The sequence below is a fragment of the Galleria mellonella genome, unplaced genomic scaffold (assembly GCF_026898425.1).
Source record: "Galleria mellonella isolate WM207_F2 unplaced genomic scaffold, CSIRO_AGI_GalMel_v1 utg352, whole genome shotgun sequence".
NCBI classification, from domain to species: domain Eukaryota; kingdom Metazoa; phylum Arthropoda; class Insecta; order Lepidoptera; family Pyralidae; genus Galleria; species Galleria mellonella.
Window position 1 is genome coordinate 1,485,452 of NW_026442084.1, and position 18,112 is coordinate 1,503,563.

Below are 18,112 nucleotides of genomic sequence, written 5' to 3' on the forward strand. Positions count from 1 at the left end.
AGCGCAGGCGGGGTTACCATACCATTTTCACCCATCAAAAAAAAAGTAACATAAAAGAATGTTTATTCGTTGAATGATATTTTTTAACCTAACCTAACACATAGTTTTTGCTTGTCATTGCAACCTGTATAGTCTTTTTTTTTAACAAACAAGTCTGCACTTGTAATTGTTCTGTTGGATAATAAAATTCGCCCATTGTTTTCTCATTGTGTTTATTTCTTGTAATTATTTATATTTATAATATGTAAGTTTACTATTGTAATCTTTTGGAGGAAACAATAAAGAGTATCTCTCTATAAAATTATTCAAGGCATCAGACAAATATTATTTACGTATCTACAAATTCACGAACTCGAGACCCAACATTACTTCACCAGAATATCAATCAGTCTCATTTCGTCGGTACTGTTTAGTCTAGATATGTTATTTGAGAGCTCGTTGGTTATTAGTTATTAGAACTGTCGGTTATCTGTCTGTAGTTTTTTTTTTAATGAATGATAATGGAATGGTAACCCCACCCGCGCTATCGGTATACACCGGCGGGGCACCAGTGAAGGATGATAGGTGAGGATGAAGTAGGTCAGTTAGCCCATCGTGACGAATTCAACAAGAATTGTTCATGATGGTTTCCAGGGGGAACCACGTGGAGGTCGACCTAATAAGGCATATTGCTAACAATGGGGTTGTCAAACCCCATTGCTAACAATCCCTTTCCTCCCATCTGTCTGTAGTGTGCACTATCAGGTATTATTTGTTACTTTTAAACAGGAAGTATTTTTTTTTATACAACTTTATTTTTTATTTTTTTATTCCTCTGTACCCTGTAAATTCACTGCCATATCTCATCCTTTAAACTGGAGCACAGTTGGGCAAACACAACTGCTTCACGGTTGAAATACGAATGAGACAGAGGTATCCAAACAAACGACTTCGACGACGAAACGACTACGAAGTCTCCCTCTGGTAAAGGTAAGGAAGGATTTCAATAATGGGAATTACAATCTAGAATTCTAGAGAGTCCAAGAAGTAAATTATATTATTTCCGAAGGTATTTACTTGCTAGGTTGACTGGAAGATATCTCTTTTAAAGATAAGTTCATCTTTGCTTAGGTCGTTTCTAATTGTTATTATTACTGTATGTTTTAGTAAAGTTTTTTTTTTGTATATGTATTCTTTTATTTACTTTTTTTGAGTATGCACCAGTATCTGTTGTTATTTGTGTGCTGCAATTTAAAATAATATTTTAAGAACCATAATCTGAACATAAACTAAATTTATAATAATTTTTTACTTAAATCAGTTAGAAATTTAGTTTATATTGGTCTTTATAATAAAAATTTCACTGTGATATCAAATTAATTAGTAATATTTATTTTATAGATGTATTTATTAATATTTATTAATTTATTAATTTGTAATCTGTTGCCTTGCTATAAATAAATAAATCCAACTATATAATTAATTTTACTGGCCAGACCGGCGGGCAGAAACCAGGTCCGTAGCTGGGCAATAATTAGGCTAGCAAAATTACGACTGACTGATTTAGGGTTGGTATGTGTTTATGTCCTGTTTCGGTTAGAATAGGCGTACAATAATAAGGCATCACAATGTAACACGCCCTTATTTATATAATTGGGAGTGTGATAAAAACGGGAAAATTTAATAATTAAGGTGTAAAATTTAAGTCTTAAAAATATATATAATTATGTACGATACGGAATTATTTTGTCGTAGACGAAAAAGCTTAATTAAATTTAAAGGTTACAATGAACTTATAAAGTGTTATGTTTCTTATTAGAGTTAATTTATTTTTAACTTTTTAGTTTATTTTATTAACAAATAATAATAGCTTGTTTTTAAAAAAGGATTTTTTTCATTAATTTTATCAATTTTGAATTTTCTATCGTTTCTGCCCACCCTAATGGGAGATAGGCGTGACAGATATGTATGTATGTACAGCCTACTTTTACCTACACGAAGAAACAAACTGGTGAGTTATGTTAGTTCATTTTGTACCCTACTTTAGAAGTGTTTTATCGTTTCCGGGTTTGCCGCAGGAGGCGGTGTCATCTGCGTGCTTTACCTGCATAGGAATCGGAGATACATTTCTTAGAAAATAAACAAAGAAGCACGGAAGATTTACAGTCTAAAGTGTGGTTGCCTTAGCAGAATAAAATACGAGATTGTTGGTGAGGCGGAGAAGGCTTGAATAAACAAACTTATATGTATAGTTGAGTGAGATTTTATTCATGTTTTGACAAAATTTTCAAGTCTGTATTTCAGCAATATCGCGCAATGTTAAATTTGAGCAACTAATAAACGCTTCACATTGGGGGAGGGGGGGAAGGGATTGTTAGTAATGCGGACTACAAATACCATTGTTAGCAATATACCCTGTCAAGTCAACCTCCACGTGATTCCCCCTAGAAACCATCGTGCTGAATTCCAGGTGTATTCATCACGATGGGTTAACTGACCTGCCTTTACATTCTCACCTGTCATGTTTCACTGGAGTCCCGCCAGTGTATACCGTTAGCGTAGGCAGGGTTACCATTTCATTTTTACTCATTAAAAAAAATCCTTTGTATTAGAGTGAATAAGAAACATGTTTGCTTGTGTTTTGATTAAAAATTGCAATCTATAGACTTGAATAATATCGTGGACAACATCATCTCAGGATATCATCATCATCATCATCATCACATCAGCCATTAACTGACTACTGCAGAACATATATTGTGAGGTTTTAGCAGTGGATACTACGCTTGGCAGGCGGGTTGGCAACCTGGCTAACCAGGTTTTGGTGATATTTAAAAATGGACGCTGCTGCCCGTCCCTCGACCAATAAGTTCCCTTAGTCGCCTTTTACGATATTTACGCAAAATGAAGGAGGTAACCTATACTATGCCGGGACCACACGGCACTATTATCTATATCACCTCTAACATAATCTGTTACAAATTTACAGCTAGACTAAAAGTTTTTAAGAGAACATTTGGTACCAGTATAGTTTACATACTAAATTTTATTGAAAGACAATTCTCTGAATTATACTATTTATATATATATAGATTGAAAGACAAAATGAAATGGGATTGTAGTCTATCTATAGGCGACATAATTACTACAGTTAAAACCACAGTGGGCTTTGTTCGTGGAATCTGTATCACCACGCCGTCGCGTCTGACATTTCCTATCATCTGACCGGTCTACATTATCGATTATACTTGTGAATACACGTGACAGAACTATTCTAACTTGATCTACACATCCTTCCAAAAATACCCCTTCAGCTACTAGTACACTTAATATCGTTAGGGGAGGCACAGGCCAAGTTATATTGGTATATATATACGCGAATTACGCACACAATAAAACACCCCCGCGCAGTCGCAGAACAAATCTACCACCCCACCCAAAACTCAGTTCTTGTCGGTGCCGGCGAAATTCTTCGACACCCTTGCGGTAACGTTCCAAACGCAACAACTAGTTCAAAACTATTTGGTTATTAATAATAAATTTATAATAAATAAAAACAACGCGCCAACGCAGTGTATCGCTTCAGCTTTAATTGTCGCTTAGTTTCATTATTAATCTAAGTGTTGCAACGACCAGGGAAATACGGTAGGAAAATGGCGGAGCGTGGCTCGCGATTTTCGATTCGAATTTAGTATTGTGTGATACGAACGATATAGAATTGTCGTTAATAAAAATTATAATAATATTATAATCGACAATGTCACAGTGGACATTTGTATTCGTGTAGATTTTCGTGACTGTACTGCAAGGACATTCTAAAATCGATATTCGTTCGGCTATGCCGTCACGACCCTAGCTCTTGCCGGTCGGCCGGTAATAATATAAACTGCAAACGCTAAAAGGTTGCTGTACATGTCAGAGAAAGAAGAAGAGTAGTCTCGCGTCCGTCGAAGATATGACAACAGAGACGGCGACGCCTAACCAGGTAAGTTTTGCCGCAACGTACTTATTTTTGCCTCAAGGACATTACACTATTGTAATGACTATTCAAAAATGTAATGACTATTCAAAAGTGCTTCAATGTAAGTTTATTTGAATAAATGATTTTCTATTCTATTCTATTCTATTCTATTAAACTTTCTGTTACATAATTTGCCACTTTTTTTTACTGTTACGTAATTAATTTCGTTGAACAAAGGTTTAGACGATTGTGGAAATTCAAATTAAATTCTCTGCTGAGTATTTTTTTTATAGATAATTTATTCCGTGATCAAATCACTTATAGGGTTTCTTTGTAGATTTCATGAATAAATGTATCTAGTTATTAGTATTAATATATTCGTACTGAACGAAGTGGTCTTTGCGAAATTACCGTTAGATTGGAAATGTTTAAATTTAGAATAAGAAATTGTATCTACAAGTAAATTTTGCTTTAGGATATTTTCAATTCATAAACTTAGAAATTCTTTTAAAAAATATATATAAAAATATCAATATACATATTTAATACAGAGAACTTTTAATAAAGCAAATTGAGAAGAATTAATCAGATTTTAATATTTTATCGCCATTATTATGTTTTTTAATCCCATTTCTATTATAAATAAGTTGTGTTGGATTGAGATGAATGTTCGTTATTCTTTTACGAAAAAACTACTTTACGGATTTGAATTAAATTTATCCTTTTCACTAAGATACAGGCTCGGCTAAGTTCGGTGGCTAGTAGATCTAATTAAATGTAATGTATTATTTAATAAAGACAGTTATTTCTACGAATATATGTTATACGAATGAGTTATATCCTAACTTAAGTATAACATACATTACATTGTGATGCCACGGGTTACTATTTATTTTTTTAAATAGATGATAATGGAATGGCTCCAATGATGTTAGGAGGCAATGAAAAGGCAGGTTAGTTAGCCTATCGTGATAAATTCACTTGGAATAGAACACGATAGTTTCCAGGGGGAACCGCGAGGAGGTCGTCCTGACAGGGTGTATTGCTATCAATGGGCTACTAATCCCCATTTTTAACAATTCATTATAATTAATTATCATGCTTGCCCATTATCATGCTTGTATTGCGAAAGAGGATTTTCTTTTTTTTACTTGTATATAGCTTTATATTAAAACAGGTCATTGTAGATATGAATAGAATTCCCTACTTCCATAAATCAAAGTATAAATTACAAAATATTTAACAATAACGGGGTAAATATAATTCTGACTAGCATTGTCTCAGGACTTCGTATGCGTAGATTTTCGAAACAGGAAAGTCAATGAAAAAGATTTAAGGGCGTTCATACAAAAGCTCATCTAAGTATTGCAATATTGGATTTTTCTATCAATTTCAGAAAATAATTTAAAAATATTCAGTATTTTGTATTGATGTTAATAATGCAATGTGATTCATATAAAGCTTTCACTGAAAGTTTGCATTTTGAGAGCAAAAAAGTTTTTGATAACTTTTAAAGATATTTTTTTTTTATACAACTTAGAATGGAAAACAAGCTAACGGCCCTCTTGAAGGAAGGTGGTGACTGTCGCATATAGACATGAGCAGTACCATGGACACAACAGAGTATACTGTTTCGCCCACGATACCCCCCATGCGTTGCCATTCCTGAGAACTCAGATCTTATTCCTCAGTACCCTGTAAATTCAGTGCTATATCCCACCCTTCAAACTGAAACACAGCCATGCAAACACAACTGCTTTACGGTAGAAACACGAATTGAACAAAGATGCCTAAGCAAACGACTTAAATAATTTAACAATAATAAAGATTTAAATAAATTAAAGGTCAAAAGTATCGGGGTGACACTGAACTCGATTATTATTGGATGATCCCTTCCTAAGATTCAAAATCTTGTCATTACAAATTACAATCATAAAACAACGGCTTGTGCCTCTGTATTTTTAGATATAATAAATCCGATTTCGTACAAAAGTAATTTTATTTCGTCATCCACTTTTCTCTGTCTTATCTTTTGACATTGTAAAGGGTACAAGTGAGATACAAATAAGATTACGTTAGATCGTTTTATATTTTACTGAACTACGAGCTTGGCCTTGACTCCGTTCTTGTTATTGCGGGGCTTCTTTCAATCCCTGACAGAGAATTTACTGGATTCATTTTTCTAACAGACTGTTGCTGGTGTGGAATTCTTATAGGAAAATAGTATGGACTAGAGAATTAATTCAAATATACTTATTTATAAACTTGCTCTTTTAAATCTTCAATTTTTCATGATTGTACTGCTGGGTTCGGGATATATTTATTTAAATCTAAAAAGATTTGTTGTGTGGTATAGTATGCCATAGGCCTTTCTTTCCCGTAAGTGTCGTGAGAGGCGACTAAGGATATTTAATGGTCGAGAGATAGGTAGCAGCATCTGTCTTAAAATATCAAGAAAGCCTAATTGCGGTTACCAACCCGTCTGCCAAGCATGGCAACTACTGACAAAACTTCTCTTTATATATTATTCATTATATTAGCAATTAATTGTCCACTGCTAAATATAGGCCTCCCCCATAGACTCCCAAAAGGAACTGCCCTGAGCCAACTGTATCCACTGACTCCCTGTAATGCATTTGAGATCGTCAGACCACTTAGTGAAGGATCCTTCTACACTGCGTACTTCTATTCCTACAAATATAAAATTGTCTTATATACAAGTAAATCAAAAAGAGAACTACTGAGTTTCTTCTCTACAAATAACAAAATTCCGAACTCAGCAGTAGAATTATAAAAAAGTGACAATTTAAAAAAATAACTTTGCAAATATTTTATTTAAATAAAGATGATTTTATTGTATTTCATTACATTTAGACATATAAGTGATTACTATACTAGATGTTAATATTTTAATAGATATTTGCTTATTTACTATTCCAAGCAGAATAATTAGTTTTGTATTTTTTAAAGCACCTTGTAGGTAGCTAACAATTCATGTTGGGCTGATATAAAATGTGGAAGCCTTGACATCGACCACTCCTTTGGCCTAATGGCGACACCTAGATGTGCCTGAGCTCATATTACCTATTAATTGAATTAATTATAACATTACTTACCTATACTAATAATATTTAGGTTAGATTCAGTTTTAGTAATTAATTCTGGATTAGAAATATATATGTCTAGTTCAATTTTTAATTTATCATTCGCTGTAATTTATTCTCAGAACGTTGCACGCGTGTATTTTGGAAATAAAATTACCAATGGTAAAGACTACGTCTAGTTTCATATCAAGATGAAATATATACCAGATTTTAATTTAGACCTTCAGGAATACAATAGTGAAAACCGCATATAATTTGGTACAGTAGTTTTTGTGTGATATCGGAACAAACATATAGATAGATAGAAATTCTAAAAAAAAATATTTTGGCATTTAATAGTCTTATTAAGTTCCTTCAAATAATTTTAATATAAATATTTATAGGTATGCATGGTAGTTATTATACACGTAGTACACGTACAGTAGTTATTACATTATAATATTATTTTCTCGTTATTATAGTGTAGCAATGTTGCATTTTATATTATTCATAGTTGGTAAGAAATTTCATTTCTATTTTCCATTATAAATTGCAATGGAAAACTCGCAATTTTATGTAAAACCACATAAATGGTACTGTAATCATAGCACGATTCAATGTTATTTTATAAAATGCAATTGTTGAATTAATCATATAGCAAGTAACGAATATTCTAAACGGTGAGGTTATAGCAATTTGACATGGATCGTTTGTCGAATTAAGAAAAAATTAAATGTTAGAGAAAAATAAAGAGATATTTTCTTAAGCATATTTTTTATTATCATTATATATGTGAAAATGAGATTGTTTGTGTGTTACTTCTTAGCATTTTAACGGCATGAAATTTGGTATACACGTATTGTATGGGTATATATTTCCATGCAATGTTTGCAGATTCTTTACGAATGTATAATTTTATTATTTTTTATAGTTCAATCGTAAACTGATGTTTTTCTTAAATTTAAAAGTTTTCAATTCATTTGAACCTTTTTTGTTTGTTACCTCAGAACTCTGTCATTAATAATCCGTCATTTAAAAAACGATTTGGAAAATTATTGTTTTTTTTTTGTAATGATACTTTAAAATTGGTTTCATAGATATTTAATCAAAATCGGTTTAATAGTTTAGTTTTAAAATCAAAAATTTTAAATTTTATTTTCAAATCCGATTTCGTCTCGACTGAACTCGGTTTTCTTTTCGTGTAACAAAATCTACTTGTTTTAATTTACTTATTTGTTAATCGTTATCTTTTAACTTAGATTTTATTACCTATTTAAAAAGTCTGTTACTGTTATTACAGACATAAAAGTTTCTACGTTAAGTATGATTTATAAAATGCAACCGTCGGGGTAATAATGATCGGTGGGGTAAGTCTATTATCGTAGTCCAATCAGGAGGGTGCCTTATATACGTACTGTGATCGAGCTATCAACATATCGATTGAAGTATCTATTACTTAAATACACGTTTATTTTTTCTGTTACAGTTGTCACATTTTTTTTGTATCTCTTGATGCAAATTAAGACTTTATCTGTCTGTCTATATATATATTATTTTTTTCTGATTAATTGGCTACTTCAGTTGTGATAAATATGGGACTGACACTGGAGAGATATAGGTAAAAGCTGTCAATTATAAAAATAAGAGTCAAAACTGCAGTTTTTTTTTTATACTAAGGTAAACAAGCATACAGCCCGTCTGATGATAAATGGTTACTGTAGCCTATGGACGCCTGCAAACATACACAATGCACACTAGGGGGCAATTAAAAATCAGCTTTTTGATGTGGTATAATAACCATAAAAGAAACTACAAATAGCCTTTTTTTCTCTGAAAAGTCATTTACATTTTTTTAATACATTATTTGAAATTAAGTATTATAAAATTATAAAGTTATATTTAAAGAATACTCTCTTATTATATATATTTGTTGCCACTTGTAAAAAAACTTTATATAAAATTGCCTAACATTAAACTACTCGAAGGGTTCATAAATTAGCTATACTTTATTTATCAACATTATTATTTTAATATATATATATATATACCGTTATACTTTTACAAAGGTTCATGTGTACAAATAAACATGTGAGTTTAATATTTCCTTGTATACGAATATTTAAGCTTGTATTATGTTCAGCCCTACTATTTTATTACTAAAATGCTAATAATCTGTATTAAATTTGTGAATACAAAACCATACGTGCTTAAATATACTTTATACATTTAAATTTCAATTAGGTAAGTAGGGCGCAGGGCGTACACCAAGTACGAGTAAATGGAACATATATTTCTCTAAGCTTGCCTTTTGGAGGGATCCCATGAAATCAACATAAGTGGTCAATGTTTTTGGTTTAATCACATTGTAAACGTAAGGTTGAAGTTTATGAGAGGATAGTACATGAGGTATACCGCAATTTATTTTATATATGGGAACTTAAATAGTGAAATTCATGGTTTTGCAACGTTTTTTTATACCACGAAGGTGGCAAACAAACATATAATGATGATAATGATATATCTCATAATTCTAATAAAAATAATACCTATTAATGTAAAAATTCTGATTATTTCACTTCAAAATAATCTGTATTTTTTTAATGGAATTTGATGAGGAGGTAATTAAACTTTGTTGAAATATTACAGAAACTTATTTATTTATTTATTTACACTTTATTGCACCATTTATAGAATAGTAATGATACAAAAGGAGGCCTCATCGCTAAGCAATCTCTTCCAGACAACCATTAAGAAAAGAAAGAAAAACTAAAGGGAGAGATAATGGGATTTAACAGAGGTTTTGTAGCTAGCGAGAGATTGAGCATATTCTAAATAAATTAAAAAATCAATAATCAAAAATCATCAATACGTTCAGACAGTTAATCGATTTAAATCACTGTTTGTGTTATGAGTTCTTAATGGAACTTCATTATATAGATTATGTGACTATATAATATTAATAGGTACTATGTATTAAAATACGCCTGAAGATGAAGTTTCGAAACTGTTTACGTGTATAAATAATAAAAACATTTTAATAAAGGCCGTGGAACTAAGTAGTATTATATTATCTGTGGTACAAGTATCTTAAATAATATCATATATATACTACAAGGTACAGAGGAATAACACCTGGGTCCTCAGGTGTGGCAACGCATGGAGGGTATCGTGTCGAAACTGGTAAAATGGTACTGCTCATGTCTATAGATGACGGTCACCATTTTTCATCAGATAGTCCGTCAGCTTGTTTGTTATTTTAATTTGCATAAAAAATTTGTATATACCTATTTCTGTGTTTGACTTATGGTTGACTGGTAAAACAACACCATTCTGTGTTAAATCAGTTAAACGTACATATAATTTCACTTTGGATTGATACCTGCTGCTGATTTTCACACCTGCCATAAACTAAAATTTCATCCCAACCATCTGGACGAGTGGCGGTCCTCCACCGTGCGTTTTTCAAGGCACTTTCTCCCACGCACAACCACTCTTTGGAATCAACTTCCAGCAGCTGTATTTCCGAACCAATACGAGAACATAACCTTCAAGAAAAGAGCATATTTAAAAGGCCGGCAGTACACCTGCAATGCCGTAGGTGTTGTGGGGGACCATGGGCGGCGGTAGTCACTTACCATCAGGTGAGCCGCATGCTCGTTTGCCCCCTGTGTTGTAAAAAAAAACGCATTAAAGTTTTAATAAATAAATATAGTTGAGTTAATAAATTTTCTATTTATACTAATACTGGTCATCGATCATATTGCCTTATCATCAACTCCATTTATTCGTTTATGAGTTTAGAAAACTATTATAAATGTATCAGTTCTAAGATCGATAGAACGAGACAAATCTGATGCGTCAAAATTGTCCTTGAATACATCTGTAACCGGGATCGCCTTGACCCATTTGATACAACCTGGGTTAGACGTACTGACGTTACATTCAATTGTTTTGTATTAATTTTTAGGGGTATTTAGAAATTATAATACCTTCATGGTGTAAGTAATAATAATAATAATATCCCAGGATCGATTCTGGGTCAATTTACAAAACATTTTTTTCTGAATTAATTTAGGTCGGGTATTCTAGGTTATAGCTACAGGTGGTGTACTAGTTATATAGTTAGTTAGTAGTTAGTATGTTTGAATGTTTATTACTTAATGACATTTAAACGGCTGAGTCGATTTGAATGAAATTTTATACAGGGATAGATTATATCCTAATTTAGATAGCGTTGGTTAAATTAAATAACAAACTGTTTGAAATATAAATAGACTGTATTTTTATCTTATAAACATAATAAATGCGAAAATTTGTAGAAATAGATATCTTTCGGAATCACATGGTATAACAAATCTGCATCGTCCTTGAAGCAACCTTGAGGCCTCTACCGCCTCGTCGAGACACAGCCCGGGCTGCCTTGGCCTATTTACGACTTTTCAAAGGCTTATAAGGCTTTTTGAATTTTCATATTTCTTTTTAAAAGGCTGGCAGCACACCTGCAATGCTTGTGTTGTTGCAGCTGATAATGGGCGGCGGTAGTCATTTATCATCAGATGTACCACATGCTTGTTTGCCCTCAGTGTTATAAAAAAAAAAAAAATTTACTGATGTAAAATGTAAAATGAAATTTACTTGTTTATGGTTATACTAGTTGCATGCTGCAGGCTCATCCTTCAATCAGTATTTTATGTTCTCAGTCAGAATGTAACACATTTGCGTATCAAATTTAGTTCAAATCTGTTCCGTAGTTTTCGTGTGAAAGAGTAACAAATATCTTCAAAACTTTCACATTGATTACAAACTAGCTTTACCCGTGACTTTGTCTGTGTAATCTAGATTAGTTTACTAACCAGGATAAAAAGTAGACTAGGTATATCCTTTTTCATCCTTTATAGTACGTGCATACTAAATTTCATAGAAATTGGTAAAGCCGTCAAGACGCTATGAAGTAACAAACAAACTCACTTTCACATTTATAATTTTAGTAGCAAAGTAATGGGCAGCAGCGTCCCTCTTGAAACATCCCCAAATTCTAACTACGGTTGCCAACCCGTATGCTAAGTGTGGCAACTGCTGGCAAAACCCTCCTTATAGAGGAGGCTTATATTCAGCAGTGGACTGTTAATGACTGATATGTTGATGATGATGATGACTTTATTACTTTTTTTTATACAACTTAGAATGGCAAACAAGCTGACGGCCCACCTGATGGAAAGTGGTAACCGTCGCCTATAGACATGAGCAGTACCATGGACATAACAGAGTATACTGTTTCGCCCATGATACCCATGCGTTGCCATTCCTGAGGACTTATATGTTATTCCTCTGTACCCAGTAAATTCACGCCATATCCCACCCTTTGAACCGAAACACAGCCATGCAAACACAATTGCTTCACGGTTGAAACACGAATGGGACAGATGTACCCAAGCAATCGACTTTTGTACAAAGTCTCCCTCTAGTAAAAGTGGTTACTGGTTACTGTAGCAGTAGGTGATAATCTATGATAGTAAGATATGACTTATATTCGCATATGGGGTCAGCTAAGCTGTTGCACGTCGACCCATTGAGATCTTTTGTGCTTCCCCCTGCCTTATACCATCATTTCATAGATCCTTTGTGTTACCTTGACGATATTCCGCGGTTTAAGATATCTGTAGTCCCCTGGTTCTGGATAAGCCGTTCCCACTATACTCATACATACTTGCCAACGAATCACAGTTGCACATCAAGTGTTCCATGGATTGCGATTTCTCCCCGCACAGTCTGCACAGTGTGTCTGAAGATAGACCCATCTTGTGTAGTATATGCCTTATTGGCATATGTCCAGTTAAGGCACCCATAATGAGCCTTGCCTGTTGTCTGCCACCGCTGTAGATAAGCTTATCCCATCCTTCAACATTGTCATTTAAGAACTTTTTAGAATGTTGAAGACCCTTCAAAGTCTTCCATTCCTTTTGCTGTTTTTTCCTCACATACTCCTCAAGGGCAGAGTTAACAGCATTTGATACAAGTGCAACATATGGTTCGGGACCTGTCATTTTTGATTCTGATCCCTTTCTCGCCAACTCATCGGCCATTTCATTACCTTTAATCCCAATATGTCCAGGGACCCATATCAAACTAACCCTATTATGCCTACCCAAATTATTTAAGTTTTGAATAGTATTTAGGGTTAACCCTGAATTCACCCTTGTTGATACAAGTGCTTTGATAGTTGCTTGACTGTCACTTAAAATATAGATATTCTTGTTTTCTACGTTATTATCTAGATTCATTGTCTCACAAGTGGCAACAGCATACATTTCTGTTTGGAAAACAGTAGAGTATTTCCCTGTGCTTTGACTTATTTCGTTTTCACTTGAAAAGATTCCAGCTCCAGTACCTGTTGCCATTTTGGAGCCATCCGTATACCAGTATAGGTCATTCTCCTTTAGAGATGGCGGGCCATGTTCCCACTCTTCTCTCTGTGGTATATGAACTTTAAAATTCTTTTTAAAAATATGAGATAAGATATGACTTAGGGTAGATTTTACTCGTATTTTCTTTCACGTGATCGGGGATTGAAAAGGATAAAACGATTTCTTGTCTCGTCCAGACAACCATTCTGAAATAATTTAATGATTTGTAATGTACTATATTTTTATCTTTGACATGAAATCTTAATAAATATACGAGGCAGTATTATATCGATGCAAAATTATCACTACATCAAAGTATGTTCACATTTGATCTTTGAGTTTATTGCTTTTAAAATAAATATGCAAGATTTTACTTCTTTTCGTGTAATAAATCCTATTAATATTTGAATGTGTAAGTTATTAAGGTGTAATGTAAATGTTGAGATATAAAAATATAAAATTTTTATACAATCACACTTAAATGGCTGAACAAATTGTAATGAAATTTAGTACACAGACAGACTATATTCTAGACTATATATGGGACAATGTGTATTTTTAAACAGCCGTTAACTGGCCACTGTGAACATAGGCCATTCCTTGGGAGGTTTTGCCAGTAGTTGGCAGTAGTTTGGCAGGCGGATTGGCAATCATAGTTATGTTTAGGTAATGTTTTAAAAGGGACGCTGCAGTTTATCCCTCTACAATTAAGCTCCCTTGGTCGCATTTTACGACATTCACAGGACAGGAAGGGTTGGCCTATTCTATACCGGGACCTACACGGCTGTTTACTTTATATACCAAGTAAAAAATAGTTTTTACTCGAAACTTCGTTTGCGTGATCAGAAAATGTTGATTGATAAAGATAAAAAATAGTTCCCATTCTCAACTCCATAAACTCTGTGTATGGGGTTTAATTATATACTAAATTTCAAGACAATTGGTTGACCTATCTTTACACGAATAGATAACAAATAAACACACTTTCATATTTATGATATTAGTAAGGATTCACGATGGATTAAAATCGTAGAATACGATTTATAAACAAAAAAAGACTTAATATTTTGTGTTTAAAACATTAATAGGTACTGGGGGTGGGTAGCATATAGTAATATCTATATATTTTAATTACAATATCTATATACTGATTCAATAACGAATATTTGAAAAGGCTGTTTTTCAAAAAATAATATTGGATAACAGACTTTATATACATATATTAGCCATGCCTAGTAGGTACTATATACAAACATAAGTACTATATCCATAGCTAGCTAGTGAGACAAATGAGCTAGCGCATAAACAAACTTCAAGCACCCCTCTTGTCTGAATGCCAGACATTGTAAATGTAAGCTGTGATCCAACAAATGAGGCACTGACATGTCTACGAACTCTAAAATAATGCTTGATCATATACATATTTTTTATACATTTTATTCTTACTATTTTCAGGGGGTAGTGGTTTATTAAAATAATAAGTTTGCCTGTTAATTTATACATTTATTTTGACCTTAGGTGTACAGAAGACAATGCTTGTTATCGCCTTAGGAAAGTCAGTACATCTTTCATGGGGAACTGTATACGTTTTTATAATAAACTTCCAGATGACGTTTTACATTTAAATGAAAGAAAATTAAAGACATATATAAAAAGGACTCTCTGTACAAAAGCATATTATAAATTAAATCACTATCTAAATGACAAAGCTGCATGGATTTGAATATTGTATTAATGTGAATTGTATTGTAAATGTGAAAAAGACTCTATTTTCCGCGCTTAGCCTCTCATTTGGGCTGTGTGAATTGTATTGTAAATGTAATTATTGTAATTTTTTTTAAATTAATATTATTTTATATAGTAATTATTATAATTATAAATTGACGTATCATAAGAATCTGTAACAGATGTATATGAATAAAGATGATTGATTGATTGGTTTTAACAGTACACCTTAGTATAAATTGTACTCAAAGAGAATTACTGTTTAGATTTTTTTTTACAACACAAGGGGCAAATGAATACGAGGTTGTATGATTATAGTAGTAAACTTAAGCAAAAGAAATATATATATATATATATATATATATATATATATATATATATATATATTAATATATATATATATATATTAAGAAAATGTTCTAGTGAGAAAAGAATGAGTGGCCTTTTTGTTCAAAGAGATTACATCCAGCCAACCATTGGATAAAGATCGTTACTTTTCAACAAAATACGAAAAAGAGAATATTCTAAATTTGAAATTAAACTGTACTTATGCAAAAAATGCAAAATTAATCAGTCTATTTATTTTCCATAAATAAATATATACGGACAAATCACATAGATTGAGCTAGCCCCAAAGTAAGTTCGAGACTTGTGTTATGTATATATATGTGTATATGAAATGTGCGTATTTTTGTTTGAAGTATTAAAAATAAATTTCAATTACGTATTTACAAATCGTAGGTGGTTGCTATATTAAATATTAAAAGAGAATGCGTAAATTGCTTTTCTGTTTGTTTATCGTAAACGATATAATTCACAATTTTTTAAATGTAGATGTGAGTTTTATTAGTACGTATATCGAATTTGGGATTTCGTTATAGCTGCTTTAACTTTATATAATAAAAAGTATCTAATTTTTTTCATTTATAATTCATTATCTCAGAAATTATTTTATTTTATTCAGTGAATAAAACATTTTTTATTCCATATTTGAATTAAAAATATAAAACTCAATAATTTGTGTAGCAACAAACATGCTTTCATATATCAGACTAAGTGAAGTATTATGGTAATTCGTTACAAATTTGTATATGATTGGCATGTAGATTATGTAGTGTAGTCCCGGTATAGAATTGCCGTGCGGTCCAGGCATAGAATAGGTCACCCCATCCTTTCCCGTGGGCATCGTAAGAGGTGACTAAAGGAGGGCAACGGATGGGCAGCAGCGTCTCTCTTAAAACATCTACAAAGCTTAACTGAGGTTCTCAATCTGCCTGCTAAGCATGGCAACTATTGGCAAAACCTCCCAAAAGAAAGGCTCATGTGTAGCAGTGGACATTTAAATGGTGATGTAGATCATGATTAAGTCAAGTAGAAAAAAACCTTTGTTCGACGTATGATATGTTTATACCGCTTACAAAGACTTGCTGAATAATATCTATTGTAAACAGACAAGTTGCAAGTCACATATTACATTATCGAACGCCATGATTCAATGGTCAGCTTGGAGAATATTAATCAAAGCATTCAGGATCGAAGGGTGCAATGTATACGCGTTAACTTACGTCACATAAGCCCCATGACGTTATATCGATGGCAGAATAAACAGGGGGTATTCGTGGCGATTTACGAGTGGACAAATCCTATAGAAAGGCTCCCATAGACGTAGTTATAAATAGATGTTGAAAGGAAACCAAGAGTGCCATATCATATTTCGTCATTTTCAACCAATATCAAAAAGAAGCAGGTTCTGAATTCGGTGGTATTTTTTTTTATACAACTTAGAATGGCAAACAAGCTGACGGCCCACCTGATGGAAACTGGTAACCGCCGCTTGTAGACATGAGCAGTACCATGGACATAACAGAGTATACTGTTTCGTCCATGATACCCCCCAAGCATTGCCATTCCTGAGGATTCAGGTGTTATTCCTCTGTACCCTGTAAATTCACGCCATATCCCACCCTTTAAACCGAAACACAGCCATGCAAAGATAGGTACTTTACGGTTGAAACACGTATGGGACAGAGGTGCTTAAGCAAACGACTTTTGTACAAAATCTCTCTCTGGTTTATGTTTATGTTCTCTAATGACTCCGTTAGTTATGAACCAACTTAGGAAATTATTTTTTATCTGAAAAAATATACTTACAGATTGGTCTCATAGAAATTTTACTAAAATTGCTTTAGTAATTTAATTTTTAAATCAAAATAACTAATTTTGCCACAAGAGAAGTCGGTTTTTTGTAGAACGCAATCTTAAATTATCTATGATGTTATAAGAGCAATTTTTTTATCAATTCATGTCACATTATCACCTGTTTTCATTAAAATACAAATCACTACACATGTTGTCATATACCATGTATGTGTGTATATTCATGTGTTTATGTATAGTATGTGTATATACCCATGCATATATACATATTCTAGTTCCACACACACACACACGCACACGCACACACACACGTCCAAGCCCATTCACACGCCTATGTCCACTCACACGCTAATGCCCAGGCTCACGCTCACACCCACGCTCACGTCCATGCACACGCCCACGCGCACGCGTATTCACACGCACACGCACACACATGAGTGTGTATCTGGTTTCGACTTCATTCAGAGGTTTTATTCAAGATATGGTTCCTACGTCGCAACTTTTCGCCTCGTACTGATTCAATGGTTCTGATTTGTAACATACTCGTACGCTTTGATGGCCACAGGACTAATACTAGCTACTTCCCATAGTTTCACTCATGACAATTCCAGTACTGAGAGACGTTACAAATATAAAAAAAAAAAACCTGAATAAAATTTCTTATTTCTATACGTAGCTGGCTCAACTGTACAAGTACATTGATATGTCAATCTATCTGTCAGTTCCTTCTTTATTTTTATTTAAAAACTCAGTATTTATTTTCGTAGTGTTTACAATATCCATGAAATATAGAAAAATAAATC

At 32.9% G+C, this 18,112-nt stretch overlaps 1 protein-coding gene across 7 annotated transcripts in view; it reads left to right on the forward strand.

Moving 5' to 3' along the window:
* The first annotated feature begins 3,438 nt into the window (after positions 1-3,438).
* Positions 3,439-18,112, forward strand: part of LOC113519433 (ankyrin-1) — a 78,506-nt gene continuing 63,832 nt past the window's right edge. For all 7 annotated transcript variants that reach the window (XM_031909565.2, XM_031909563.2, XM_031909564.2 and 4 more), the window contains exon 1: positions 3,439-3,964. In XM_031909565.2, the coding sequence (XP_031765425.2) occupies positions 3,935-3,964 (30 nt within the window). In that variant the 5' untranslated portion in view covers positions 3,439-3,934. The remainder of the gene's footprint in view (positions 3,965-18,112) is intronic.